At 32.4% G+C, this 15,145-nt stretch overlaps 3 protein-coding genes across 9 annotated transcripts; all 3 read left to right on the plus strand.

The window, feature by feature from the left end:
- Window positions 1-46: 46 nt before the first annotated feature.
- LOC110813808 (B3 domain-containing protein Os01g0234100-like) lies at window positions 47-4,903 on the plus strand. Of its 5 annotated transcripts, none has more exons than XM_088222254.1 (8): window positions 47-63; window positions 746-921; window positions 1,017-1,103; window positions 1,996-2,027; window positions 2,125-2,287; window positions 2,386-2,592; window positions 3,542-3,626; window positions 3,752-4,903. In XM_088222254.1, exons 2-8 carry the CDS (start codon window positions 817-819, stop codon window positions 4,501-4,503), a joined length of 1,431 nt encoding a protein of 476 aa, XP_088078380.1. In that variant the 5' UTR covers window positions 47-63; window positions 746-816; the 3' UTR covers window positions 4,504-4,903. The 5 variants fall into 5 exon arrangements, with proteins under 5 accessions (XP_088078380.1, XP_021896759.2, XP_021896760.2 ...); XM_022041067.2 differs by lacking the exon at window positions 47-63 and adding an exon at window positions 325-472; XM_022041068.2 differs by lacking the exon at window positions 47-63 and having other exon boundaries at window positions 577-921.
- A 1,623-nt stretch (window positions 4,904-6,526) lies between these two features.
- On the plus strand, window positions 6,527-10,049 carry LOC110813688 (B3 domain-containing protein Os01g0234100-like). Of its 2 annotated transcripts, none has more exons than XM_022040930.2 (7): window positions 6,527-6,673; window positions 6,795-6,860; window positions 8,088-8,116; window positions 8,209-8,371; window positions 8,463-8,669; window positions 8,849-8,939; window positions 9,047-10,049. In XM_022040930.2, exons 1-7 carry the CDS (start codon window positions 6,638-6,640, stop codon window positions 9,763-9,765), a joined length of 1,311 nt encoding a protein of 436 aa, XP_021896622.1. In that variant the 5' UTR covers window positions 6,527-6,637; the 3' UTR covers window positions 9,766-10,049. The 2 variants fall into 2 exon arrangements, with proteins under 2 accessions (XP_021896622.1, XP_088062418.1); XM_088206292.1 differs by having other exon boundaries at window positions 6,584-6,673; window positions 6,782-6,860.
- Window positions 10,050-10,579: 530 nt separating this feature from the next.
- Window positions 10,580-14,059, plus strand: LOC110813747 (B3 domain-containing protein At3g19184-like). Of its 2 annotated transcripts, XM_022040997.2 has the most exons (8): window positions 10,580-10,706; window positions 10,807-10,993; window positions 11,082-11,183; window positions 11,839-11,870; window positions 11,960-12,122; window positions 12,434-12,640; window positions 13,029-13,134; window positions 13,732-14,059. In XM_022040997.2, the coding sequence occupies exons 2-8, from the start codon at window positions 10,865-10,867 to the stop codon at window positions 13,740-13,742; spliced, it is 750 nt and encodes a 249-aa protein (XP_021896689.1). In that variant the 5' UTR covers window positions 10,580-10,706; window positions 10,807-10,864; the 3' UTR covers window positions 13,743-14,059. The 2 variants fall into 2 exon arrangements, with proteins under 2 accessions (XP_021896689.1, XP_021896690.1); XM_022040998.2 differs by lacking the exon at window positions 10,580-10,706 and having other exon boundaries at window positions 10,715-10,993.
- The last annotated feature ends 1,086 nt before the right edge of the window (window positions 14,060-15,145 follow it).

The following is a 15,145-nucleotide window of genomic DNA, read 5'->3' on the forward strand; positions in this document are numbered from 1 at the left end:
AATGTGCATAAAATACATGTAAGTTCAGAAATAAAGACTTCAAAAGATATCTTAATCTACCCAGTAAGTGTTAATTTCTTACGGCTTTTCAGATTTTTCTAAGTTTTAATGGCGAAAATTTAGAGAAATTTTTTGTTGTTCTTGTCTAAAAACTTCTTGAATTTTGTTATTTCGGCCTGAATTCGAAGCGGGTCCGTATGAATTTAACGTATTTCAGCCGAAAGAATTTACCAGAGTGTTGTAACCCCTGAGCAGACGCAGTTGGAAATTCAAACAGAAGTTCAAGCTTTAATGGGGAATGTTTCAGTATTTCAATTTTATCAGAGACTTGGGGTCATTTATATGATCAACAGTAAGGAAAAATGTTAAAAGGGGAAGCATAAACCTTGGTGTACTTTCACTTACGAGCTTACCTTGAATCAGATTCAAGATTAATTTTCTGGGTTTTATCTGATTAACAAGCATCATTGATGTGAGTAGAAATGATTTGTAAAAGGGTTTTTATCTCTGTTTTAAATCATGGTCCCTTATATTTCAAGATTTAGTCTGAATCCTGTTAATTTAATCATTAAAGCACTATACAACAAACATTGTGTCAAATTTGTTTCTTCCAATTTAATTTGTAGCCAAATAAAAATTCACCATTAATGGAAAAATCCCTTGACTGGGTATCCAGTTGTTTGTTTATCAACACGTATTTGTTTATATAAAATGACATTTGGACTTGCTGTTGTCATGAATCCAGGGCTATGAAGAGGGAAAGGGGGAAGGAACAGGAAGAAACAGAAGAGTAAAGCTGAAACTTTCAGGGAGGTGATGAAGAAACAAAAATCCAGACAGGTCCGCGACATGAATGACAAATACGCCCTAAGACTTCGGCTTGCATCATCTTCTTCCTCGAAGAAAGTCAATCTTGATGTCGTATATACACATATCTCTCTGTATTTCTCTCTATTTTCACCTGCATGTGTATTGGGTTTGGTCGCTGAGTATCGTCTGTTTGCTTTTTGCCATAGATTCGGCAGGGGAAGCCATTGGAAGCCAAGATGAATCAGACCCAGATTCCTGACAAGCCAATCAAGCCTGGAAATGATGCTAAACAAGTGAGAATATTCTTCTTGTTTTAACCTTTGCTTTACTTCAGACGATAAGTTGAACAAAACTGTTCTCTGGGTTTACTGAAAAATGGGTGGGAGAGGAATGTGATTTTAGGGTTTTCTTCCGTCTTTTTCATGCCTGTAACTCTCGTTCTTCTTCCTCTGTTTTACTGGTTGCTTTTGGACTGAGTTTAGTTTCCAGACGAGCAGACAGATTTTCTGGAAATTTCTTTGGATGGATACTCTTCTTTTTAGGGTATCAAAAATCTTAAAACCCTTGATCTCCTTCCCTTAAACCCTAGGTCTCTGTCCTAGTGCACTCCTTGGGTAGTCCTCTCCACTATGACTGTAGTAACGGATAGGTTATGTCAATAGGAAATGAAAATCCATTACACAGCTAAATATTTTGTTCAGGAGAAAACCCAGAACTCACAGTTCACCAAATTAGCCTTCTAAATCCAATTTATAGTTCGTAATCTGCATTGGTGGTCACTCAGTTATGGACGAGGGCAAGAATGAATCGAAATTCTCTTTAGGATGCCTCCATGTTCATATGGGTTATCTAGAACGTCAAGTTATCTTCACCCTGATGCCAGAACCTGGGAGTGATTTGTTACTTGAATGGTCAGGCCTCTATAATTTGCTTTAGGGGTCACCTTGGGAGGGCAGGAGTGAATCCAAATTCTCTTTTGGATTCTTCCATCTTCTAATGCATGATCTATGACACCTGGGTATTGACACATTACTGCCAAAATCCTCAGAGTGATTTGATACTTGAACTGGTTGGTCAGGCATCAAAAATTACTTCAAATGTATATACTTTCATTCATTCCATAAGCAATTTACATTATTTAAGTCTACTAATTGATGGTAAAAATCTTTTGACTTCTTTGAGCAGGTAGTATGTGATGAACCCACAGAGACAAGGAGGTTAATGATCTTAACTCATTCATTTCTTTTACTCTGTTTAAACAAATACATTGCTAAATTTTTGTGTTAGATTGACTTTGTTTTCAAATTGTTGCAGCTGTAAGCATAAGAGAGCCGTAGTTGATGAAGCTTACGGTCTTGTTCAAGCAAAGTCTCCTACAGTTGAACAAGCAGAAAAGGTCCAAGCGAGTCTTTCTTCGAGATTCCCTAGTTTCATAAAGACTTTGGTTAGGTCAAATGTAAATTCTGTATTTTGGATGGTGAGCTTGCAATTTCTATTTCTATCTATATTTCAAGAAGGCAAATAATGGCTCCCCTTTAACCAGCATAATTTATTCTTTAACATCTTTGATTTCAGCATCTACCAATTCAATTCTGTAAACTGCATTTGCCAAGGCATGACGTAACAGTTACCTTAGAAAACGAGAACGGCAAAGAGTATAAAATAAGTTTTATCGCAGAGAGGACTGCATTGAGCGCTGGATGGAAAAAGTTTTCTGATGCACATGAATTACTTGAGGGTGATGTTCTAGTTTTCCAGTTAATCAGTTCTACAAAGTTCAAGGTGCCACTTATTTCCCTTCTTGTAAATATATTTGTTTCTCTTAAATCCTTGAGCATTATTTAATCTGGTTCGCTCATGCCATTTTTTTTTAATCAACGAATATCTTGCCTTGTACGACTTGATGTCTCATGTTTTGAAAAGGTTATTAGATTGGTGGGATTTTGTAACATCATTACGAAGTCAATGATACTTATAAAATTAATATCCGAAAATTTTTTCTTAAGAATGATTAATTTGAACCCACAATCGAGATCACCACAGTATGTTGCTGTCAGGACAATGTATTTCCTCCAGAGAATCTTCTAATTGTTTTGAAAATGCATTGTCGTGACAGCAACATGCTGTGGTGATCTTGATTGTGAGTCCAAATTAATCTGTCTTAAGGAAAAATATTCAGGCAGTAACAAAGCTATAGCAATCTCATAGATAATCGTTCCTAGCCAATATTACTTTAGCAGCATTCAGAAAACTGATTTGAGAATCCAACTTTGCTTTTTTGGAACAGATTCTGTTTGTTCTCTATCAGCAAATCACGATCCATTATGTCATAATTGCCGGGTTTTAGACTAATTGTTGCTTTCTAATTCTTCATTACTCCAAACATGACTAGCTTATCAAGTTTTTAGTTCAGATATATAGGATTGCAGATGAAAGAACTGCATTGCTGCTATTGCAAACAACTTTCTTCCTTTTTTTCTTCTTTGAGGAATAGTAGTTGCTTGATGTTTCGAGTTGCAAAGTAAAAATCTTATTGGGATAGACCCACCTGATAACGACAAAGGATCTATCAGTCAATACTCAGAGTTTTTGAGGAAAACTTTTTCTTCAGATATGGATTTACTTCACTTTTACTTGCCAATTGATGCATATATTTTCCAAGTTCTCTACTGCAATTCTAGATGTTTTCTATGGTTATTTGATCCTTTTTGTTATTGTATTTTCCTCGTAGGTGTATGTCGTAAGAGCAAAGAATGCAAAGAAAGTTGATGGAGAATTGCCCTTGATAGATCTCGATACAAGACTGATTGATTCCGGTAATTTTTTCCCTCTTTCTGTTAATATTTGTTGTTTGTTTCTAATATTTTTCAAATAGTTCAACCAGATTTGGTTTGAGCTAATTATTTTACATCGGAATCTGAACTTCGAAAATCAATGAAAGTTCATACAGAGACGAATTCTAAGAGCACTAAAAGGCCTAAGCATGTGAAGATTCTTCCTTTGCTTCCTCCACCAGACAATGTTCAGAACAACAGTCTGAAAGAATTAGCCGATCATGCTACTGCAACCAATAAATCTGAGAACAACCACAAGAATCTTGGCTCCAAAAATCCAGTAGCCACGAGCTCTTCGGGACCTATTGATGGTACCAAGAACATTGGAAGTATAGATTCTTTTACCATTCTCCTGAATGGTACAAGTATTGATTCTGATATCTCGAGTCACCATAAGACCAAGTACTACGAGCTCTGCTGCAGTCAAAACTCACTTCTGCACGAGGATCTTCTCAAGAGCATCAACCATAAACTGGCTGCAGAAATAATCACTCAGACTGTCAATATTGCCGAGGCCATCAGGGCCAGCAAACTTTGGACTTCGGAAACAGACTATGATCTCTGGGATAAAACGTTGAAAGGTTTTGAGTTGTTGGGGATGAATGTTGGATTTTTACGTGCTCGTGTGAAGAGATTGATGAAAATTGCTTTTGAATCCGAAGAGACCCCTGATTCACAGAGTTATAGAGAGATTAGTCTTCAGCAAGGTCGTGTAAAAGAGGAAATGAGATCAACTCAATTGAGGCTTCTGAAATTGCAAGAAACATTGAGAAAGTTAAATGATGAGATAGAGGTCCTTTCAGCGAGTTCCAAGAGGCTTATGCTTAGATTCGAGGAGGAGGTCAATGCACCGTGGTGATCAGGTTGACCAGGTTGATGATAGTCTGTTTCCAAGGTCCAAAGTTTACCGGCCCTGATGGACTCAGCAATGTTGACCAGGGAGGCAGTTAATCCAATGGTTATTAACCTGAACCTCCACGGGAGTAGCCATGGTTGTTCAATATGTACTGATTTACTTCAAACCCAAGAAAGAAAAGAACATAGCAGGTGAGTTAATATGGATTTTCAGTATATACCATTTAAGAGTAACAGAGGAAATAGTGTTGAATTCTTGTAATATTGGTCTCTTTTCCTCTTGTCTTTTGCTCTGTTTTGCAGGGTAAATAGAATATTACAGTAAATTTAACTCCTTAGATCTCATACTACAAAATAATAGGGTTTATATATTATAATTTAACCATTAAAATATTCAAAGAGCCCTCCAAGCTCCTTAAGGACTATCCCTAACCCTAACTAACTAGATTTCAGGTTTAAATTCATTTTTAACTTCAATCTTAGTCATGCTTCATACACACACATATATATATATATAATATATGTATATATAATAAAAATGATTGTTTTTGTATATGAAAAAAATGAACTTGTACTTATTCAATTGTTATCATAAATATTTAATTATCATAAAATATTTTTTATACCTAAAAATGTAGTTAATTATTAAAATATAAAAATGTTCGACTCAACTTTTAACTTTAACTTTCGCGTTTCAAAAATATTTTTTAATCAAACGGATAAAATACAAAATACTTTTTGCAACTGCAAAAATCGAAATATAATTTTGATATATTTAAAAATTATAAGTTACGATTATAATTTTTAAAAAATAATTTTGACTTTTATTAAAAATTTATATTTATAATTGTAAGAGTCAATTTTACTATACCTAAAATTTTTATTTTTTAAAATAATATTATTTTTTTTAATTATTTATATCAGATGTCATATAATTATTTTTAACTATTTATGTTAAATACTATATAATTTTTTTATAAAATATTTTTAATTAATAAATACTTTAATAATATTTTTAAAATTTACGGTACAAGTTACAGTTATTTTAAATATCAATTTAATTCAACTTAATTAGAATAAATTCTATCAATATAATATTAAATTAAGTTATTAATTTTATTAAATTAAATATAACGAATTTTAAACTCATCACCTTAAAAATTATTTAATTGAAAATCTAAAAGAATTTGAAAATTGAAAATTGGCTCCAACTTGACAAACCCTAAGACTACCTCTCACAATTACAAAAATAATTATTATTACAAAAATTAGTCTTTTCATTTCCCCCATAAATAAAATGTCTGGTAAATTTGTATTTTCTGTAATTAAAATTAATATTTAAATTTAATAAATACTTTGACTTTAATTTTATACCTTCGTTCTATTGCGATTTATTTTTTAAAATAGTTATAATTTATTTATTCATATATCATATTTATGCATTTATAAAAGTTTTTTTATTTATTTATATTCGAAGTAATTTACATATTATATAATATTATATTAAATAAATACGTCTTGCATAAATTTTGAAAATGAAACAAAAATAGATGAGATTTTGTTTCATATTTAAGATAGATTATTAAATTAATCAGTTTTATTTAATATTTGTTATTATTTGATTTTAATAAATTTTAATATTTTTTATGTATCTTAAACATATAATTTTCTTTTATTTTATAATAAAAAATAATTAAATTATATTGAGAAATTATTAAAAATTAACTTTAAAAAATTTAACTAATTAATTAAATTAATTAAAATAAAAAAATAAGTCAACTATTATTATTAATTGGTTAAAGTGATATTTTTAAATTATTTTTTAAAATATTCGAATATTATTTAATTTTTTTTTACTGAAAAATGACAAAAAAATTATTTTTTAAAATAAATAAATAAATTATAATAAAAAAATATTAAAAATTAAATTATAACAAAAACTAATTTAATAAAAATTGAAAAGAAAATTCATATAAAAGTATTCACTTTTTTTTTGTTTTTATAAAAAAAAAAAAGCAGTCACCTTTTCAAATCTCTGCAATTGAACGAGTAGTAAAAATTAACAATTTAAAACTGAATCATTTCTATAAGAAGAGAAAGTAGACTACTCAAAGCTCTTCTTCCTTCAGCCGTCTGCCATGGCTATTGCTCAGAAACAGCTAGAGAGAAAAGATGTTCGTTCTCTTCCTAACACTCTCATTCTCTGTTTCTCTCTCTCTCATCAACATATATATATATATATATTACTTTTCCATGTTCACGCACATAAATCACGCTCGTAGATTGTGATTGCAGAAGGGAGGAAGGCCGCGGAAAAGGGAGGAGGAATCATCTGGTTTCAACCAAATGATGAACAAGAAAGTAAGAATCTTTAGCTTTCTGTCTGCTGTGTTTTCTTCTTCTTTTTCAGTTTAATGTATTCTGGCTTCTTTTTTTTTTTTTTTTTTAATTTTTTTAACTTTTTTTAAGTTTTGAGTATGCAGTTATGGAGAACCCATTGTTTGGTTTTTCAGCATTTAGAGAGAAGAGAAAATGAGAAAGCCAAAAAATAGGAGGGTGTTTGGAACTTGGGAAAAGAAAGTTGCTTTCACCAAGAACACTTTTGAGGAAAGAAGCCATATTCGGAATTTGAAAGTTGTTTTCTTGGTTTTCAAAAAATTAAGGGTTTTTTTTTTCTCTTTTCCATTGCTTAATGGAAATATTTTGAAGGAAATGAAATGTGCTCTTTTAGTGGGTTTTCAAAAAAAGACTTTTTTTTAGAATAGCCTTTATTTTAATGTTCATAATCCTACTTTTTACAGTGAATGCACATATGAAATAATGGTTAGGTGTATGCTGATTTGCTTAGAAATGCTAAAAGAAAACAGTTTTTCAGAAACAAGGATACAGATCCAAACATGCCCTTAGCACTGTTTTGGGGTCATTATTCAAATGTAGTGTTGGCTTTGTTTCTTATAATACTTATTGCCCTTCTGATAGAAGTTTTCAAATTTGCATTCTAAGCTGTCTTGACAGATTCAAATAATTTTCTTTTTCTTTTCAATCTTGTGCACTATTTACTGATTCAGACTCTTGAATGTTAGAGAATGATGATAATAATTGATGGGAAATTTGCAAATTTTAGGATTTAGAATATAAATCTATAATATAAAACAATCACATAGCATACACAAAACTTCTGTATATGATTTAGACATTGTATTATATTCTAAGAACATGTGTTAAAGTTTGCAGTTGTGTAAGTTTGGTCTTTCCCTTCTTCTCTCTTTTTCTGAACGAAGATTGTAAATAGGATAAATTATATGCATAGGAGTAAAGGGTTGAGCTTAATCTTAAGTTATTTCTCATATAGAGAACTCTCGTTGTGGGTTTTCTATTGAGATATATATATATATATATATATATGAGTTTACACCAAGTTATCAGTATGTATCTTAATATTATGAGGTCATATAAAGTTAGGTCATATAATAAGCCTATTTTAGTTATATTAAAACTACAATTTAATCTATTCTTAGTAAACTACAAATTCTCCATTAGATAGTAGTTTACAAAGTCTTACAAAATTTTCTATGAATTCTCCGGCAGGTAAAATATAATCCGGAGAAGGCCGCAGGGTAAGTGAATTTACTTTTATGGCATCTTCTCATCTTGAACATATTAGAAATTGAAGTTCATTATATCTTAAAATCTCCATTGATTCATCCAGTCCAAAGCGAAAGAGAGCCACAGAAGATGACTTGTACGATAGCTATGAAATTAAATACAACGTAATGGAGCGAGCAAAGGAAGTTCAAGCTAATTTATCATGTGAATTCCCTTCAATGATTAAGTGTATGCTTCCATCACATGTTACTGGAGGATTTTGGCTGGTAAGCTAACCATTTTATTCAGTTTTGAGCAGGACATATTGATTTTTTTCCCCCTAATCTTATTTTTATGTGTCAACATTTTGGATTATAGGGTCTTTCTAAGCAATTTTGCAGCAATCATTTGCCAAAGCAGGATAAGATTATCATTCTAGAAGATGAAAGTGGGGAAAAGTTCGAAACGAAGTTTCTTGTTGACAAAGTTGGCCTGAGTGGTGGATGGAGAGGGTTCTCCATGGCACACAGACTAGTGGAAGGAGATGTCTTAGTTTTTCATTTGGTCGAATCCTGCAAATTTAAGGTATTCATCTGAAACTTCGATAGAAAGTTTTCGAAATTCACTTATTACTTTTCATGCTTTAAGATGTAGTGCTTTTAGGATAAGTTTCAGATTTATTCACATAAAAAGCAGTAAAAGTAGCTTACCTTTATTTTTCATTTGGATTAGCTTATTGTTTTTTTTATCTGCACTTTGTTTAGGTATATATTGTGAGATCAAATGGTACAGATGAAGTTGATGGTGCCCTTGGACTTCTTAAACTAGATGCTTGTAGTAGAGAAACCGATTTTGGTAAGCTATTTCTCGTACATTTGCTGTTTTCCTCCTGCAACATGCCTAATTTGCTGAAAAATCTTTCGTAATTTTCCTCTGATATCATCCATGATCGAATTACATAGTGAAGGATATTGGAATATGTGTAAGGGAGGTTAAGCCTTTGAAGCTAGAGGATGTGTCCGAAGAAAATGTTCGAAACAATAGCCTAATGTTCTGTGATACTAAACCAATACCTGAGCCACAACATCCTCGGAGCAAGAATCTTGAACCTGAAGTTCAGGATGGAATCAGATTATCTGACTCTTTTATTGAGTTTAAACAAGTGAAAAGCTTCAAAGATTTCTCCATCTGTGTAAATGGTTTGATTATAAACTCCATGTTCTCCAAACATCTTCTAGTGAAATACTACGAGCTTTGTTGCAGCCAAAAGTCATTCCTTCATGACCATCTTCTCGAGGGTCTTAACTGCGGATTAATTACTGGAATTATCACCGAGACAATCAACATTGCAGATGCAATAAGAGCTTCCAAGCTCACTACCTCCCAAGAAGATTTTTTTATTTGGGAAAAAACTTTGAAAGCCTTTGGAGACTTAGGCATGAATGTTGGCTTCTTGCACGTGCGGCTATATGAACTTTTGCGCCTTGCATTGAAGTCGAACAGGTATAAAGCTGCTAGGCTTGAATGGAATCAGGCTGCGGAGGAGAAGAGAGTTATAGAAGCAAAAATAGTGGAACTAAACATGACAATGCATAGGCTAGATACTGAGATTAAGTCCCTTGCAAGAAATGATCACGAGCTCGAGCTTAAGTTCCAGGAAGTTGCAAATGCACCCTGGTGAAGAGATAATATATTTTGCAAGTGATTCTTAGATTTTGTTTTGAATCAGAAACTACGAGATGTGGGGGATTTTTTGGCCTCGGGGAATCGCTGTTGTTTTAGATGCAAGGGAAGCAAGTTCTTGTCTTCTTGAAGGTTTCCTTTTTCCCCCTTTTTGTATATTTTGTACTATTGATATGTTAACGTTAAAACAGCGATTGTAAGTATTATTCATATAATCGAGAAATTTCTAATAGTTCAATACTAAAGTAATGAAATACATTTTTTATTGAATTTTTTAACAAATATACATACGCACGAAATAGTACTAAAATCTCACGACTATGTTTATTCTTGAATCTCAAAATTAACTTAAGGTATTGAGATCATTTCAATTTCTTAATACTCTTGAATCTTAGAATTATTTTAGGGTATTACTTCAATTTCTTTGTCCTGCGTTATAATTTGAGATTGTTTAATATCTTAAAATTTTATTTGATTTTCTTCGCTCTAATTTTAGCAAGATATAATTTATTTTCTAAAATTTTATAGTTATTATAATTACTAATATCATATTCTAATATAGTAACTATAGTTTTAAATATTACCTTAATAATTTATATTATGACCCATATCATAATATTTCTTTAATTTATTACTAACCCATGTTGATTTTTTTTCTTCTTATTTTTATTACAAAAATATCTCTCAAAATAATTAACCTCCTAAATTCTCTTTGACGTCATCATAAATTCAGACAAATATAAATAATTTCTATTTATATAATAATTATTAAAAGTAAAAATATTATATAAAATTCAATAAAATCAAATAATATAATAAGCATAATGTACTGTCACTCCACCCACTACCATCGTGACAAGTGAGCAGACCGGCGGACAGAATTCAAATTCAAAAACTTAACGAATAACGAAACGAAGCAGGAGGAATTGAAGGAAATTGGTAATGAAACATCTGACAGTGCATGTTCTCTTCATCTTCCATTTTCGATTTCTTCGTTTCACTTTCTTCTTCTAATCTTTCTTCCTCGTATGGGTCTCAGTGAAAAGTGAATAATAGACAGGAGAAACCCTTACTTGTTTGAACCAAGCCGGGGAAAAATGGTGGAAGCAAAACTTTCTTACGAGCAAATCCGTCTAAAAAGATTGGAAGAGAATAAGAAAAGGATGGAAGAGCTGAATCTCAATAAGCTCTCTAAAGCCCTTCGTAAATCCGCTAAGCCATCTCCTGTGAGTGTTTCGTTTATTTGCGTGCCTATGTGTGTTTATATGTGTAGGTAGCCATGAATCTTGATAGGTTGAACTGCGTTACGAACAGGCCAAGCAAGTGAAACCGCGGGCGGCTCGGCTACCGGCGGACTTGACGCCCCTGAGAAGGTCGAACCGTGTGGCTGACAAGCCGCCTCCCAATTACAAGGATGTGAGCTCTCTCTCTCTCTCTTTTCGTCTCTCTGTTAATGTATTTGTAGTGCTCTGAAGTAATCATCTTAATAGCTCTGTTTCAGAGGTTGGACCATCGAAGAGGATTTTCCACATCTGGTTTTTCTTTTTAGTTTCTGGATGAGTTGAGTTCCAGAAATTAGTTTAGCTCGGAGACCCAGATTTATTGTCATAAGCATTGATAATGTTCTGAATATTTGATGCTTTATCATTCAGAAAGTTTCTGAAATCATTAGTACCAGTAGCCAATCGTTAAGGATAAGACAGGGTTTGGAATTTGCTTATTTGGTGCTAATCGTTCTAATTTATCAGTTTGTTTAGTGAAATAAGCAGCTCGCTTGTTAGGGGCTTCAGAAACTACTTTTGAAGTCCAACCCATATACAAAATAGTTAGATATTTACTAAGATGTCAATAGGGTCCCCAAAATCCTCCATTGAATACGAAGAATTACCCAAAATAAAAATAAAAATTAAGCACTCTATTTCAGTTAGATGTAATTCTTTGTTTTTTGAATGAGAGTATGCAGTGCTTTTACTTACAGCACTTTCCTATAAACTCCCAAAGCCTCGAAGAACTAGTATGGTTTGGATAATGTTCATGCTGAATTGATATATTGATTTCTTGTTCATTGCAGGAGCCAGTTGAGCCTTTGAGGGGTGTTAGAAGGTTGATCACTCTTTAGATGTTTTAGAATTTTAAGTGCTCCAAGAAAAAAAATCGCTTTATCTTAAATTTTGTGTTTGCTTTACTTGTAGGAGCTACCAAAGGAGGGATTTGTTAAACCGTGTTTACGCTTCAGACAAAGCAAGGTTATATGCTATTGAAAGGGCAGAACAGGTTCGGTCAGGTCTAGAACCTGAGTTCCCAAGCTTTGTTAAGCCCATGTTACAGTCTCACGTGACTGGAGGATTCTGGCTGGTAACAAATGCAGTTTCTGTAAAATTGATTATTTTATGATATAATATTATTTTTCTGTGTGTGTGAATCTTCAGGCTGGTCTCAAATAGTCTGTAATTTATGTAATTAGGCAAGGTAATCGTTTGAAGATAAAAAATTGACAGTTACTAGTATATCTCGTAACATACTTCCTAGTTCTCTGGTAAGAAAAGAGATATCATTAGCATTTTTCATTGCTATCGTGGAATTTGATTGTTCTCACAGGAGAAATAAGCAGCAAAAGAAGTAACTTTCCACTAACGATCATGATTTTTCTCGGGATATTTCGATAGGGCTTGCCTGTACAATTCTGCAAGACACATCTTCCCAAGTACGATGAAACGATTACTTTGGTGAATGAGGAACAAGAGGAGTTCCCCACAAAATATCTTGCTGATAAGACCGGCCTTAGTGCTGGGTGGAGGGGATTTGCCATTGATCATCAGCTCGTTGATGGAGATGCACTGGTCTTCCAGCTTGTCTCACCCACAGAATTTAAGGTTAGATTTAGAACATCTTGAATGTTTCAAATATAGCGCTAATGATATTATGACATTGTACTGCCTGTTTGAATGAAATTGGTGCGAGTCCATTGACATTCGTGAATGGCATGTATTTCATTTCTGTTATGCATCGTTCCTTATTTCCTTTTCATGATATACATACTAGAATGAAATATGTTTGGATGTCAAAGACTTGAGTACCGGATTAATTATAGGCACTCTATCTTGTTCAAGCTTGTTAAGGTTTATAGACGAAGGAAAAACACTTTAACATGCTACAGGACAGGGGTTAAGCTTTTGGACTCACAGGCTTACACTTCTGGTTGAAATGATGCTCTGATCTTCGTGGTTCTTGGTGATTAACTACCTTAATTGTATTTCTCAGGTATACATCATCAGGGCCAATGAATCAGATTCGGAAGATTACAAAGATGATGAAAGGGATCCGGAAACTACACACTCAAATAGAAGGTCAAAAAGAATTAAGACAGGTAACTAATGTTTACTTCTTTGGAATCTGCAGAAGTCATAAATTTATTGGTAAAATATAGCACGAATAAAGAGAATCTTGGAACATTTAGTTACTGCAAAAAAGACTGGTTCTGGTTTTGAAGTTCTATTAAGTTAGTGAAAGCTGGGAGAAATCCCTGTGGTTTTAAAATGAAGATTTTAACTGACAATGGCAGAACCTGTGGAAATACATTACCAAATTTTGGAATAAATTTACTTGTAGAATCTATTTAGAAATTTTCACTTACACTAATTATGAAAACATGGATTATATTCTGAAATGATCAAATTAACTTCCTAGACAATATAAAGTAAAACTAAGACAAAAAGTTTCAAGTTTATGAACTCCAATGTGACAATGCAAGTTTTATTTTGTAAATGATCCTCGCCCCTCGGCTAAAATAAGTATATATTCCAAAATAAATTCTACAACCAAGGTTCTAGTCTAAATATTTCATCATATAGTAATAAGACTATCCTTGCCTAGCTATAAACTATTGAGACTTGTCTTGTGAAGTTATTTCTTGTTGCTTATGATGTTTTCAAGTTTTTCACTTCGATTTTGTTGGCTTCTGCAGACAGAAAGTGATATTTCATGTTCTTAAAGTGGAACTTTTGGGCTATACAAGAAAGTGGCACAGAATTAATGTTGTTAAAAGTGATATTTCATGTTCCCAAAATGAAAGCTCCTGGCTTTTGGGGTATACAAGAAGTGGCACAGAACTAATTCTTTTTGCTTTTCACTTGGCCATTCCCCAGCTGTTTATTTAGACTTTTTAAGTTTTAACACAGTCAAAAACTTGCTTATCTATGTGATTCTCAAAAAGAAAAAAACTTATATATGTTCGGGGCTTGTTTTTGCCTGAGAAGAATGGTTAAAGAAGAACTTCACAGTGTCTCTATCTACATACGTGCATATGTATATATATATATTATCTAATAATCGTGAAATCACTTGCTCATATAAACATAACAAAGTACGTGCTCTAGGCAATTTCATGAAAATTGGATGGGCAAGTTTTTATTGAACTCTCCTATAGATCTGGTTGGTAGGAGAGAAAGAGAGAAGATGAGCAACCCTTTTTCATTTTGAGAGAAGATTAATTTATTGATAAACAGGAAAATATTTATCATATTAAAAAACATATAAAGGGTTGCAATAGCTAAATTAGTTCATATTTTAATAAATTTATTATGTTTTTAAATAAAAAATATCTTATGAAAATTAAATTTTTTTAGTTAAAATAATTATAACGGATTAAAAATTTATACAATTTTTTTAAAAAAATAAAAATAAAATAAAATACAAATAAAGTTATCTGAGTTATAAAACCTTTCTATGAGTTATTTATTTATCACTGGCTTACTATTTCTTAGAACTTAAACAGAGATAATTGTTCAACAAAGACAAAACATCTCAAACAAAAAGCTAAACTCTGGAAAAGCAGGAGAAGAAAAATCGAAAGTTAAACTAATTGGGTTAAGCTCATAGAACCCAAAGCATCAACTTTTACATCACATGGCAGCGCCAATAATTTTGTTGACTCAACAAAATTGGATTTTGGGATCTTAACCAAGACTTTAAGACTATAAATAAGTGACTTAACCATCATAGTTAGTGTATGGAAACCTATACATATATACCAGTAATTATAAAGGATTATTTGTTCATGGGAAATCCTCTTTAGTTGTGTATCCAACTGAAGAGTTCAATTGATTTCTAGATCAAGCTAGGAGTCTGTGATTTGACAGATAGGAAACATAGGAAGATTCAACGACATTCATTTGTTGTCAAATTCTCTTATATTCCAGTAAATAGCTGCATTAGCTTAATCCAATGTTAAATCTTGTTGAATGATTGAATCCCAATAAAACAATTGGATAAAATGATACAGCATTCTCAAGAACAATAAGCAAACTATATTCACATGTGAACGAGTTTGTTTGTACCTGTATGCGTGTGTGCATATACAGCGTCTGCACCTGTTGTTA

This window comes from Carica papaya, chromosome 6 (genome assembly GCF_054855325.1).
Source record: "Carica papaya isolate Zhongbai chromosome 6, ASM5485532v1, whole genome shotgun sequence".
Taxonomy (NCBI): domain Eukaryota; kingdom Viridiplantae; phylum Streptophyta; class Magnoliopsida; order Brassicales; family Caricaceae; genus Carica; species Carica papaya.

Bases quoted from the DNA above. Each gene is read 5' to 3' on its own strand.
- LOC110813808 (XM_088222254.1), top strand. From the start codon at position 817: ATGAAGAAACAAAAATCCAGACAGGTCCGCGACATGAATGACAAATAC. The intron at 2,028-2,124 runs GTTAATGATCTT...AAATTGTTGCAG, and splicing joins GAACCCACAGAGACAAGGAG to CTGTAAGCATAAGAGAGCCG. The intron at 3,627-3,751 runs GTAATTTTTTCC...AATCAATGAAAG, and splicing joins TACAAGACTGATTGATTCCG to TTCATACAGAGACGAATTCT.
- LOC110813688 (XM_022040930.2), top strand. From the start codon at position 6,638: ATGGCTATTGCTCAGAAACAGCTAGAGAGAAAAGAT. The intron at 6,674-6,794 runs GTTCGTTCTCTT...TTGTGATTGCAG, and splicing joins AACAGCTAGAGAGAAAAGAT to AAGGGAGGAAGGCCGCGGAA. The intron at 8,372-8,462 runs GTAAGCTAACCA...TTTGGATTATAG, and splicing joins TTACTGGAGGATTTTGGCTG to GGTCTTTCTAAGCAATTTTG.
- LOC110813747 (XM_022040997.2), top strand. From the start codon at position 10,865: ATGGTGGAAGCAAAACTTTCTTACGAGCAAATCCGTCTAAAAAGATTG. The intron at 10,994-11,081 runs GTGAGTGTTTCG...CGTTACGAACAG, and splicing joins AATCCGCTAAGCCATCTCCT to GCCAAGCAAGTGAAACCGCG. The intron at 12,641-13,028 runs GTTAGATTTAGA...TGTATTTCTCAG, and splicing joins TCTCACCCACAGAATTTAAG to GTATACATCATCAGGGCCAA.